We start from the raw sequence: 13,055 nt of genomic DNA, 5'->3' as shown, positions 1-13,055 counted from the left end.
AGGTTCATACTTCTCTATATGGTTCGGAATTATCAGAAAAAAGGCCAAAGTTAATATATGATATGTTTTCTATATTTAGTTACAGAGGTTATGACTGTCGAAGTAATCTGTTTTATACTCAAATTGGTGAAATCGTGTATCACGTGGCAGCGGTGGGTGTCATTTATAATCGACAGCAGAACACACAGCGCTTTTACCTGGGTCATGATGATGATATTCTCTGCCTGGCTATGCATCCCTTGAAAGACTATGTGGCAACAGGCCAGGTAGGTTAGACCTTTGTTTGGCTTTAAAATTAGGTAAGTCCACTTTTTAAAATTTCTATCTTTTGTGTTCTAGGAAATGAAGAATAAAGAATTCTTCAGAATTGGATCTTAGTTACATGTTACAAATAAAATTTACCCCTACTTTTTCCTACATATTTTCTTTAAATTCTGTTTCAGTTATTTTAATTTGAATCTGAAATGAGTGATTCTGGCTTATCTTCTTTCTTTGAGGGTAATATTACTTTTTTAAAATTTGTGAGTAAAAATTTTAGAAAACAAAGACTAGAAATGTGGTTTCTTTAAGTTGCATTGTCTAAAATAATTAACAAGTTATCTAACAAATTTTTTTATGACAAACAGGATGACTAGTTTCTATTTTACAACCATGATAGAAACCTATTTAGATTTACCAAATACAAAGCGGAAATGCTGAAATAGAAAACATTGAGAACAGTCCTAACTGATACCTCTCCATATGGATATTCGTTGAGAAGGAAGGGGTGATGTTCATAGCGTCTTACTGCGTGTAAGCACTTTACGAGTTAATGTATCTTCTCAGCTCACCTCAGTGAGAGTGAAACCATTTCCCCCAGCTTACAACTGAAGAAGTGTAGGTTTAAGGAAATTAAATAATTTCCTCAAAGATCTTTCAGCTAATAACTTACAAAGCCTAAAGTCCTTGGTCGGTGTGAATTTAAACACCATGTAAACAAACGTTCTAGGATATGTTGTGGGAAGGGGATGGGCAACTCGCATCATCCTATACAGCTTCCCCGAAAGGAGAGAAAACTCTTTCTTTCTCCATGTTTCTTCCCTCCATTTGTGCCCACCCCCCTCACTCTGTCTTTCTCTTTCTCTCCTTCTCTTCCCTCCCTCTTCCATTCATTCAAAAATATTTACAGAAGATGTGCTACATGCCAGGAAATGTACTGGGACTGTACAGATAAATAAGACATCATGTTGCCATGATAAACACTCATATTTCGAGGGGAGAAGACATATATGCAAGAGAAATTGTGATCCAGGGTCATCAGTATGGCTTAACCTCGGCACTATTGATATTTTGGGCTAGATAATTCTTCATCGTGAAGATAATTGCATCGTCGTATGCAATGCAGCATCCTTCTACCTGCTGGGTGCCAGTAGTACTACCTCCCCAGTTGTGGCAACCAAAACAGTCTCCAAATACTGTCACATGTTGCCTGGGAGGCGTAAGTCACCCCCTGGTAAGAACCACTAACATAGAGACATGTCTAAAGTCCTTTTGAAACGTAATGAAGGACTGGTTCATTTTGCCTCAGAATCAAGGAAACCTAATAGAGATAATGACATTTGGGCTGAGTAGTTTACCTGATGCGGAGATTGGAGAATGTTTTCTTTTCTTTTCTTTTAATTAATTGATTTTTTATGGTGACATTGGTTAACGAAATCCAATAAGTTTAAGCTTTACACTTTACACACACACACACACACACACACACTGTATGTTCACCTCCAATAGTTAGATTTCTTTCTGTCACCACGTATTTGATCCCCTTTACCCCGTCTACCTTCTCTCTCAAAAGTTTTCTAAGTGTGTTATATCATGTGTAAAAGTAGGGGAAAATGCAAAACAAAACGAAATGCAGCTAATTTAAAGAACTACGAGTAGCTTGGAGTATTCAAATCTTACAGTGCCTCAGTGGAAGAACGAATTAAAAGGGTCAGTGGGGGCCTTAGGGGCAACACTTACCTTTGCCTTTAGTTTATATAAATGGTTCCTCTTAAAGCACAATTATTGTACCCATTGTACTGTGGCAGAGTTTGGACAGTATTCTGGTACTACTGGAATGAACACAGTGTAAAAACTGGTCATTTACTACAATGATTCTAGGATTTCAGGGACTACAGGCTATGTTTAAAAAAAAAAGTTAGTATGTCCACAAGGCCATCCCTGGATATCTACTGTAGGGGACGTAGAACTTACCATCCTAGGTTTTCAGCTGGGACTCATTAACAAAAAGATTAACAAGAGAAAAATGGTTCATTAGTAGGTACAGTGCACACACCGTGTCAGGGAAAACTAAACCAAAAGTAATTTAAAATGGTGGCTTAGATTAAGTGTACATAGAAAACAATAAATTTCCAGGGAAATGACAGGACAAAGGAAAGCAGTTTTAGGCTTCCGAGGGCAGCAAACTGGACAGGCAAACAGAAAGGAGGAAACCGATGGAGTAGGGTTTCTTTGCAGATTCCTCTGGTGCCATCTCTGGGGTGAGTCTGTCTCTAGCATAAGAAAAATCTATATAATCAACCTATCGTACACCTGAAACTTCCATGATGTAATATGTCAATTGTGTCTCAAAGCTGAAAAAAATCGTATATACTATATCCTGCCTTTATGACGCGTTCTGATTTCCTTCACCATCAAGCCGTATCTCCTTTGCTTCTGGCTTTGAGTCAAAGCTTTTCCAGGTCAGAGGCTCACACTGACTCCTCTACCGCTCCCAGTGATTTCCGTTTCTTTCCTGACTTATATTACAACCAACCAGTCCCATCTCTGTAATGATCAATTTCTAAAATAAATATTTCTTAAAATTTTTCAAAATGGAAAAAATATTAAAAATAAAAGTACCTCTGAACTATTTTATCTGAGTGCTTTGAAATTTAGAAGACGAACATAAATGGCGTTTTGTTTTTTGGAGACTAGAATACAGATTATGCCTTTTTGTCAGGAACGTGATTATAATTGGAGGTGAAAGAAGCAGGAAAAGTCTTACCTTGCATCTCATTTATAGATTTCAGCTTGAGTTTATTGACTGATTAATTTGGAAATTTTTTAAATTCAACTGTTGAGTGCCACTCAACCATCTAGTATAAGAGTCGGATCAATTACTGTATATATACAATTCACTAAAAATTTACTAAAAGTACATTCATTTAGACGTTTTAAGGGTAGCTCTGATTCAGCATGTCTAAAATGGAGATCAGTGGGATCAGGCTTCTCTTCCAAACTGTTCCCTACTGAGACAGTGGCACCGTCTGACTGGGTTGCCTAAGTCTGAGAGCCAGTCTTGTTCTTCAGCCTTTATAACCAATGAGTCCTGGGGTTGCATTTATTTGTCCTGAATATACCTCAATTCTCTACCCTGAATATATACAGCTTTGCTTTGTTGTTGTTGTTTATTTTGCTGTATCTTTACTGGCAATTCAGTGCTTCATAATTTTTAATCCTTTACTATAACCAACCAACTGGTCTCCTGGCTTCAGTTTTTTTACCCTATCCATTTTCCCTATCCACTAATTATCTTTGTTTTTTTTCCCAGTGTTTATAAGTAGCTGGAAGGCTAATGTCTAAACTAATTAGCATGCAATTCAAGACTTTTAGCCTAGTCTAACTATCCAAATTCCTTTCTTCGTCTCTTACAATTTGCTTCCTTTTAAACTATGCTCCTTCCTTCTGAGCGATTTAGAATTTGTCCAACATAAATAATGCTGCCTCACGTCTTTTACTTAGTTTCTCCCCCTTGGAAAATTTTTCCTCTCGACTTCTGTCTAATCCTCCAGTTTTATCTGATTTCTCCTCCTCCAAGGACTCAGGGTAAGTAACATCCGAGAACTTGCTCCGTCTCTCCCTTCTCCCCTCATCCCTGACTGACACATGCCCCACAAGTGTGCTATGATAATACGGTTATTCAGCCAGTACTGAATATGGTGTTCAAATTCAAGCTCCTCCACTTATTAACTGTGGAGAAATTACCTAACCTCTCTTTTTATGCCTCAGTTTCCACACCTTTTAAAATAAGGGTACTATTAGTGTCTTAGAGTTATTGCGATTGTTAAATGGGTAAATCCTTATAAAGTGTTTAGAACAATTTCTGGCACATAAGTCGGTTCTCAGTAAATGTTAGTCATCATCTCCATCATTATCATCATCATCATCATCATCATTTTCATCTTCTTCTTCTTCTTCTTCTTCTTCTTCTTCTTCTTCTTCTTCTTCATCATCATCATCATCATCATCATCATCATCATCATCTCCATGTGAGATAACCAGTAGGCAATTAAAATATAAGTCTTGCATTCAGAGGAAAAGTTTAACAGCAGAATTTGAGAGTCATTTGTTTAACTATTGAAACTGGAAGTTTCAGGATAAAAATGTGAAATGAAAAGACCAGAGTATTAAAGACAGAATCTTGGGCAAGTTTGTATGTAAGGGACAGGTAATGAAATTGTGAAAGAAACTCAATACTAAGGGTCATGAGATCATAGAACCTGGAGAGAGTGGTACTATGAAGTTAGGAAGAGTATCAAACTCTACGGAAGTTAAATAGAAAACAGTCATTGGTATTGTTTGGCTGAATAACAGTGAAATATTGGCTGATTGCAAAGTTGTTTTTATTGTCTTATAAAACTAGTCTCAGAATTAATGATAATTGACTGCCATATTAGTTATTCAGGAGTTGCCTTTATAGACAAAGCTATAATAATATCTCTTTATCCTTATAAAGAAAGTGAGTACATGATCTAAAGAGATAATTAAGAATTGATAGTTTACCTGTGAATCAGCAAGCATCATGAACCAGGTTAAAAGATCAGGGACAGAGAGCTGCAGTAAAATTGTTTATTCAGTCCTGTTTACTTGCTTGGCGCTTGAACCCCTCTGGTCTTTGTTACACCATTACCTTAGCCTGGAATGTGCTTGTTTGCCTCTCTTTTTATCCAATACTTGCGCTTCTTGAAGGCCCAGATCAGGTATCATCTCTTCCGTGAAGATTTTCTCTACATTTTCATTGAGCATATGTTACCAGAAGTTCTTATTTAACTGAAAATATCTTGTTTTCCCAATGAGTTTGCAAAATTTACCTGAATGTCCTAGTACTCGTCGTATCTAGCATAGGAACATTGTCAATAACAAGTGCTCTTTAGACATTCTTTTTATTGATAAAGTATAGGATAAGACTGAAGAGTCATAAAGATCTAGGACATTTGTAGAAACACTGGGCCTAGCCGCATTAGCTTTTTGACGAACGTAAGAAAATCAGCCATATATGCTTTATATTTTTTATTTGATAAATTTCTATAGCAAATATGACAAAGGCTATAAAATCTCCTGTTTTATTTCCTTTTGAAAAACTGAAAATGATTTAATTGCATAAAATGACTTTTATAATTCTTTCTATTTTAGGTAGGTAGGGATCCCTCAGTTCACATATGGGATACAGAGACCGTTAAACCCTTGTCTATTTTAAAGGGCTGCCACCAGTGTGGTGTGTGTGCTGTCGATTTCTCAGGTAAGACTGTCTCCTGTCTCAGTGAGAATGATCATAATGCAGAGGGAATGCATAGCATTTCAGTCTAAATCGGTGTTGCCTGAATTTGTTTAGCTATGACCTTCACAATTGTTACCAAATGTATATGCTCTTGTCCTATTCAATCATGGCAATGAAAGTGTGGGTTTTCTGGCTCTTTTATAATTTAAAGAGCATAGCTTTTAATATCCATTAATGTTTCTGTTAAAATGTCCATGTGGCCTCAAATGGCAGTAATATGTAGGACATACTGTTGAATTATATGCTTGAAACTTACTTGATTTGATAAATGTCACCCCAGTAATTTTTAATTAAAAAAAATGTCTACGTAATACCTAAGACTTTTTCAATTATTATTATTGGTATGCATCTCCCACTTTAGACAAACCCTGATCTCAGTGTCTTATAACCACAGAGTAAACTTTGATCATATTTGAGATGAAAGGTAAGAAGGGCAGAGAATAGACCTGAAATATTTATTTTATAACATTTCTATGAAGTGACAATTCTAAGCTGACTTGTCAAAATAATTTCAGCTATAATTATAATTCTATTTTAGGTAGGTTAGCTCTTTGCTGTACATTTAAAAGTTTAACAATTATAGATCTATAATGAAAGCTGAGGTGTGGATATTAAAAGAGGATTTTATATAAAGAAACTGAATTTCTACTTTCTGCTGCTCTGAATTGATAGTGAATTATTCACAGTAGAGTTTTGAGTGAAATGTTTATACATATTTAGAGATCTTGCTAAAAGTCAAACAAAATGATTGGCAAAATAAGGACGTTAACAAGAAACAATAGTGGTGCTAATGAACTAATCGAGATTTGCAAAGAGCATGGCAGAGTGGCAAATGTTTTATCGTAGTTTGAGCCTTTACAGCTTGTACACACACGCACACTTGTCAGCATGAGTGACTTAGCTCAATTGTTTGTCTAACATATTCATTACTTGCTGCTTGATAATACCAACTGAAATAATTGGTCTTTACTAAAAATAGTCATATTAATGGCAATATGTAGTTGTAACCTACATCTTTTTTATTTGGTTATCTTTTCATAATCATTATGAGTTCTTATGGTGAATTTGAATGAAGTAAATATTTTCTTCCTTCTTAATTGGTTTTTCCTTTCCTTCTTATTTTTTGAATTTCCTTTTTCCACTTTTTAAATCTTTCTTCTTTCTCCCATCCCAACCTGGTGGATGAGATAAATTATGCCAGAGAAAACGTCAGCAGATATGGTTAGATGGATTGAGAAGCAATTCTCCACCTCTTTTAAATTCTGGTTCTTTTGTATAGCTGTATGCATACCTGACGTTTAATGTTATTTTATAAAATTTTAAATGTGGTTTTAGAATATGTACTTATGGTTTTTGTCTTCCGAATGTCAATGGTCAGTATGTCTCTCTAATTAATTTTCCTAGCGGATGGCAAACGTTTAGCTTCGGTTGGAATAGATGACAGCCACTCTGTCGTGCTATGGGACTGGAGGAAAGGAGAGAAACTCTCAATAGCAAGGTAGGGAAAAAACTTGATATCACATTGGCAGAATACTGAGATTACTTTAGACTTAAAAGAAAATTAAACCAATTTTGAAATCAAAAATTAAACCAATTTTGAAATCAAGCAAACATAACCTTTTTCTATTGCTGCCATCTTCCTCACCATTGAATAAGTAGTATAATCATGGTAAAAAGACAAATGATGTCAGAATTCATTTGTGGTTTTATCCCTTGTGAGCTCATTTTTTAATGTAGTTGTAATATGACATTGGAAATAACTGTTGTCTAAAATTTCCATTTACAGGTAGAGTGAATTCTGTATGAAAAGTTATTATATAGTCATTGGAAAGCATGCCTCATATTATATATTTGAGTAAAAGAAAATACACACAAACATCACAAAGAAGCTATATATCTTTATTTTTTTCTGTTATACTTTTCATTTTCTAAATTTTCTACAATGAGCATGTATTATTTTTATAATAAAAATATTAATTTCTTTAAAGGAGGAAATAGTGAAGTGTCAGAAATTATTTTTTTAACTTCCTGTTTCTCAAAGTGAGACATTAAAACACTCAAAAATATAAATTATTTTTTCAGCATGTGTAGACAATGTCTATATAAGAGAGATTAAAAGAAACTTCACATTTAGAAAGGCTATATTAAACTGTAATGAAGTATTATAAAAATTTTTCTTTAACTCATTCATGCTACAAATAGCATTCCCTACACATAGATCTATAATAGGTGCCATCCAAAAGAAGTTCAGTTCTCAGCTGGTCCTGTCTTTTAAGATTCTGTTGAGAAGAGTTCATTGTAAAATAATGACAAAAATAACAAATGTACAAATGCATGATTGCATGGCACAAACCTGAGAAGCGGTCCAAGCATTCGGTAATGAGGTAATCAGGACAGGATATGGTTTAGGCAAAAGATTATCACAGGAGAGTTTTATCTTCAGAATTAAAACATTCCGGTATTTATTTCAGAGGAAGTAAAGATAAGATTTTTGTTGTGAAAATGAACCCCTACGTGCCTGATAAATTAATTACAGCTGGGATTAAACACATGAAATTTTGGCGCAGAGCAGGTGAGTGCTTTTTATTTCTTTGAAATTTAAGAAATTATTACTTCTAAACGTGATTTAACTAGGTGCAATGTGGGAGCTTAGATTGGATCCTGGAACAGAAAAAAAGACATTAGTGGAAAGACAGGTGAAATCTGCATGAGGTCTGGAGTTCAGTTAATAGTGATCTATCAAACATGTTGGTTTCTTAGTTTGGATTCGTTGTGGGAATGTAAGATGTTAGCTTTAGGGGAAACTGGGTGAGGAGTACTGTATGTGAGATCACTCTGTTATCTTCGCATCTTTTATGAAAATCTAAAATTACTCAAAAGTTAATCTTTAAAAAAGTGATTCGTTGTTATTTCGTACATTTTAAACATGTTTGTAATTTTCATTCCTATCCATTTAAACAAAACTTGAAATTTGATATCTTAGTCACTTGGAATTGCAATTACCAAGCAAGTAATGGTTATTATTTCTGCCTTGAAAAAAAATTAAATTTGTTTGAACTAAGACTTAAACATAAGTAAATAGACTTAAAATGAAAATATTTGCAATTGAATATTTTTTTCCCCCTTAAATTTGATTAGACATATAGTAGACCTGAAACTGAACCATAAAACGATGAAGGTTAAGAGTTTGGCATGCATTTTATCCTTCCTCACTTTTGGGGCTCTGATTCTCAGAGTTTACTAGCCAAGTGGGAAATAAGTAACCACTTTATTTGTCTGAGTAACTGCTGTCTGGCCCTCTAAATACACAGCTTTATGTAAACTAAGTTAAAGATGGTGTAGGCCTGAGGCTAAAAGGTAGCTTCTTACCTTCTTCCGGATGTCGGCTTTAAGAGTTCCAAATTATTGATCTCTCCTTTAAGGACCGAGGCTGGTGGGAGAAGGGAGCCACGAAAAGCTTTTCGAGTGCAGCGATGACGTGACTTTGCACAATAGGAACATATTATACTGTGTGTATCAGAAAACCCAGCTAATGATTATCTAAACCAGGGGTGGAAAACTCTGTGAATGGCAGGATAGTAAATATTTTAGACTTTCCACGCCCAGGAACAAAATCAAGACTATCATGTAGGTGCTAATAGAACAGGAGAGAAAACTCCTCCCCTGCCTTACCCAGTTTGCACCCAGTTGCCACTACCTGGAGACATTATCTCCCAGATCAGCCTGCTGTGATGAAGGAGCCTGGCAGGTTGGGGTGGGGGACCCGTGCCCGGCCTCACTGTGCCGCAGTGGCACGTGGATCCTAGCACATCCTTCTCCTGCAGGGCCTTCCCTTCACGGCTCGGGCAGCGGGCAAGAGGCAAGACAACGCCTGCACTGCGATTCCATTCTTAGGGGCCCAGCAGTTGCCGTGAGCAAAGTCCTCCGCTTGGAGGTGGTGACCAGCTCAGGCCCTGGGCTGCTTGCTAGGTGGCAGCCAAAAGTCAGAGAGGTCTGCTCTGGGAGCAGAGAAGGAGAGAGGCATGGCCTCTGCAGTGCACGGTAGGAGTGGCTCCGGCGGGCACCATGCACAGACAGGTGGCGGCAGGATTTGGCGCACAGCCCACGGTCCACTGACAGCCCACGGTCCGCCGGCCCTGCTCTGGACGTGTGTCTGTGCGCTAGTGAAGGCCGGTGCCGCCACATGTGCCCTGGACCCCTTCTGTCCCTGGCTCAGGGACATCGCTCCAGCTCTTCTTCCCTTTTCCTCCTGCATCGGCCGTTTGCCCTCTGTCCTGACTCCCTTTAGCCTATACGGGTAGTGTTACTGCCCCATCTTAACCCATTTCCCATTTAGAAAAAAAAAGAAGAGCAGCTCGCCGCCGGCGTTAACTTTACACAAACACACTCCTTGCGGCTGAAGCAAATCTGGCTGGTTTTCAACGGGAAAGTAAAATATAAAAGCTGTTTTTGCAGTTATTTCTAAGCAGAACTTGTTGCTAATCCTAATGTAACAGAAATGCATATTATGACCAGTATTTAATCATTTTTTCCCATGTAAATTTCAAAGCACAGAACAACACAAAGCGGAACATCACATTCCGCCCGATGCTACATTTTCCAGGATTTGACATTTTCAGTGATCGAGAATTACTATATTTTGTAAATGGAAATACCACTACTATATTAAAAACGGAATGCTATAAATAGAATGACGTCTGTCATCTGTTTCCCAAGACTATCGATATACTAGAGCAATGAGAAAATAATAAAAGCGAGAGAATTTGTGGCAAGCCTTGGGGGTGAGGTTAGGACTACGATCTGCGAGTTATCTCGGGGTAAACGCTGCAGCCGAACGTGCTGCCTGCGAATATTCTCGGGGCAAACAGGAAATGGGTTAAATAAATAAAACCGAACAAAAACCTTTCCACTCTACCCTCCAGTTGCTAATCAATTTCTCTTCTTACCTATGTACTAAAACACCTTCGAACAGTTGTTTAGACTTTTCACTGGCCATTACTATTCTCCTCCTTTCTCTTTGAGAGCTGTCGGTCCGGTTTTGTCCTTCACCACTCCACCCACTGCCCTTCCAAGTTCACTAACCGGCTGCTATGTGAAGACCATCTTCCAGATACATTTGGAATATGACCACTTTTCATTACCTTCCACCTTTACCATTTGCCCAGATGGTTGAAATCTCCATTTAATTCTTTTTCATCCTTGCTGCTCTTCGATTCACTCTCAACCCAGAAATCGGAATGAACCTATGAATAAATGATATGCTGGATCCTGTCATTCCACACCCACATTTTCCATCTGATGTAGAACGGAAGTTAGATTCCAGCAGTGGCCCGCGATCCTGCCCGTGACCTCTCTGACCCCGCCTCCCACTGCCGCCTCCCTTACTGCATCCTGGCCTCTCCGACTGGTCCTTAAAGATCCCCACATTGGGGCCTGTGCTGACCCCTCTGCCTCGAACACTTGTCTCACGTGACTTGCTCTCACTACCACCCTCTTGACGAGGCCTTCCTTAATCACCCTCCTCAAAAGGGACCCCTCCCGTTTTTTATCTCCTGTTAACGATTACATTTTCTCCATACTGTACCTATCAAACATACTGTACCTTTTACTTATTCACCATATTTATCGACTGTTTCACCAGGATGTTCCATGAAATCATGGAATTTTGTTGTCTGTTTTGATCATAGCTCTACTCCTAGTACCTGGAATAGTGGCTGTTACATATATTTATTGAATAAATGCATAATGAGTTCAGTTGGAAAAATAGGCAAAAGATATCAATAAGTAATGGTCAGTTATAATAGGAAAAGATGGTAAAGCTTATTAATAATCAGAGAAATACAAATTAAAACTACAATAAAATTCAGTTGGTAGTTCGACCCTCCAATCTGACAATCCTAAGTGGTCCTAAAAGGTGGATAACGACAGGAACTCCTACTGTTAATTGGATAGCAAGTTGATGTGTCAGCTTTGGAGAGCAACTTGGCATCAGATGACACCTCTTGTCTGTATGCTGTTCCTTTTATACACTCCTAGAGAATCTCTTGCACTTGTATAGAAGAGTGTTCTCAATAGCAAAAACTTGGAAGTAAATGCCTATTAGTAGGAAAATGGACAGACTGTGTTATGTTTATGTAATGGAATATTGTATAGTTGTGAGAATGAGTTTTCTAGAGGTACAAATCAACGCGTGTAAAACTCCGCCACGAATTGTTAGTGAAAACAAGTTGTGTCACATACAGAATGGTATTTATAGAAAAATTTAAAACATGAAAAATAATATGACATAGTGCCTAACAAGTCGTAAAAATAAGTAGGAAAACGTGTGTAAAGGAACGCATGAGAAGAATCAGCATCGCAATCAGACAGTAGGGGGCGGAGAGGAAGATGAGAATGACATCAGTATCAGCAGGTTCGGCAATTGTGTAAGTTAGTAAGTGGCTATATAAGTGGTTCTTGTATTGTTTTTATACCTTTTTGTATTAGATATGTCATAATAAAAAACTTAAAAAAACAATCGAAAGTCCCGAGGGCTAATTAACACACTGACCTACTATTCGTTTTTATTTATCTGAAAGCTATGACCTGAAAGCCACTGCAGGTATGGCTGCCTCAGCCAGGCAAGGTGTTGCTCAAGTCACTGATTGAGAGGCCGGTATTTTTCTTTGTAACGAACTCTCTTTACTGTTACACATCTTTCTATTTAAATGGTACCAATCATAGAAAATGTACTGCTTTGTAATTTTATACATTTTGAAAGAGATACTTTCGTCATTTTTTCTTATGAACCAGGGGGAGGACTGATTGGAAGAAAAGGCTACATAGGCACTCTGGGGAAAACCGACTCGATGATGTGCGCGGTGTACGGGTGGACTGAAGAGATGGCTTTCTCGGGAACATCCACGGGGGACGTGTGCATCTGGAGAGACATCTTTCTTGTGAAAACAGTTAAAGCACACGATGGGCCAGTCTTCAGTATGCATTCACTGGAAAAGGTAAGTAACCTAAAGATGTTTTAAGTTAAACCTAAGTCGATCATGGAGTGTAGAGCATTTTCACAAGGAAAGGAACATTACCTTTTAATTGAGCTGTGCCACCCCATAATAATCAGTGAGCTGGTCTTCTTGACTTTGTTTTAATCCTCTTTTCAAACTCCTGAACACAGAGTAAAATAGGTCTGCTGTTTAAAAAAAAAAAATTTACTATCTGTAATAACTTACTATGTGTCAAAACTTGTTTCAGTGCTTTATATATTATCATTATATCCTGTGAGGTAGCTACTGTTATCTTTTTTTTTTTTTTAAGGATGAGATTATGACACCTCCAGGAGAATGTAGGTAAACTTGCTAAAAGCAGCAGAGAGCTACCTTATGGTTTGAAATTACAGTGTTCTTAAAGTTCCATCCTAGAGGTAGAATGTTTAGTGTCACTGTAATATTTTTGCGGGTTCCTTTTGGAGTTTAAAAAAACATAAAGG

General features: G+C 37.4%; 1 protein-coding gene across 13 annotated transcripts in view; it reads left to right on the top strand.

Annotated features, from left to right (window-relative positions):
- The window catches only part of EML5 (EMAP like 5), a 115,055-nt gene that overhangs the window by 54,090 nt on the left and 47,910 nt on the right, over nt 1–13,055 (top strand). For all 13 annotated transcript variants that reach the window (XR_004956187.1, XR_004956188.1, XM_036238223.1 and 10 more), the window contains 5 exons: nt 80–266; nt 5,434–5,539; nt 6,983–7,076; nt 8,050–8,150; nt 12,371–12,573. Coding sequence is in view for 11 of the 13 variants with exons in the window: in XM_036238223.1 (XP_036094116.1) it covers nt 80–266; nt 5,434–5,539; nt 6,983–7,076; nt 8,050–8,150; nt 12,371–12,573 (691 nt within the window). In the remaining 2 variants the exon portion in view is untranslated. The remainder of the gene's footprint in view (nt 1–79; nt 267–5,433; nt 5,540–6,982; nt 7,077–8,049; nt 8,151–12,370; nt 12,574–13,055) is intronic.

Source organism: Rousettus aegyptiacus, unplaced genomic scaffold, assembly GCF_014176215.1.
Source record: "Rousettus aegyptiacus isolate mRouAeg1 unplaced genomic scaffold, mRouAeg1.p scaffold_m13_p_3, whole genome shotgun sequence".
NCBI classification, from domain to species: Eukaryota; Metazoa; Chordata; class Mammalia; order Chiroptera; family Pteropodidae; genus Rousettus; species Rousettus aegyptiacus.
The sequence above is the reverse complement of the archived record's forward strand: the minus strand, read 5'-3'. Positions and strand labels throughout refer to the sequence as shown.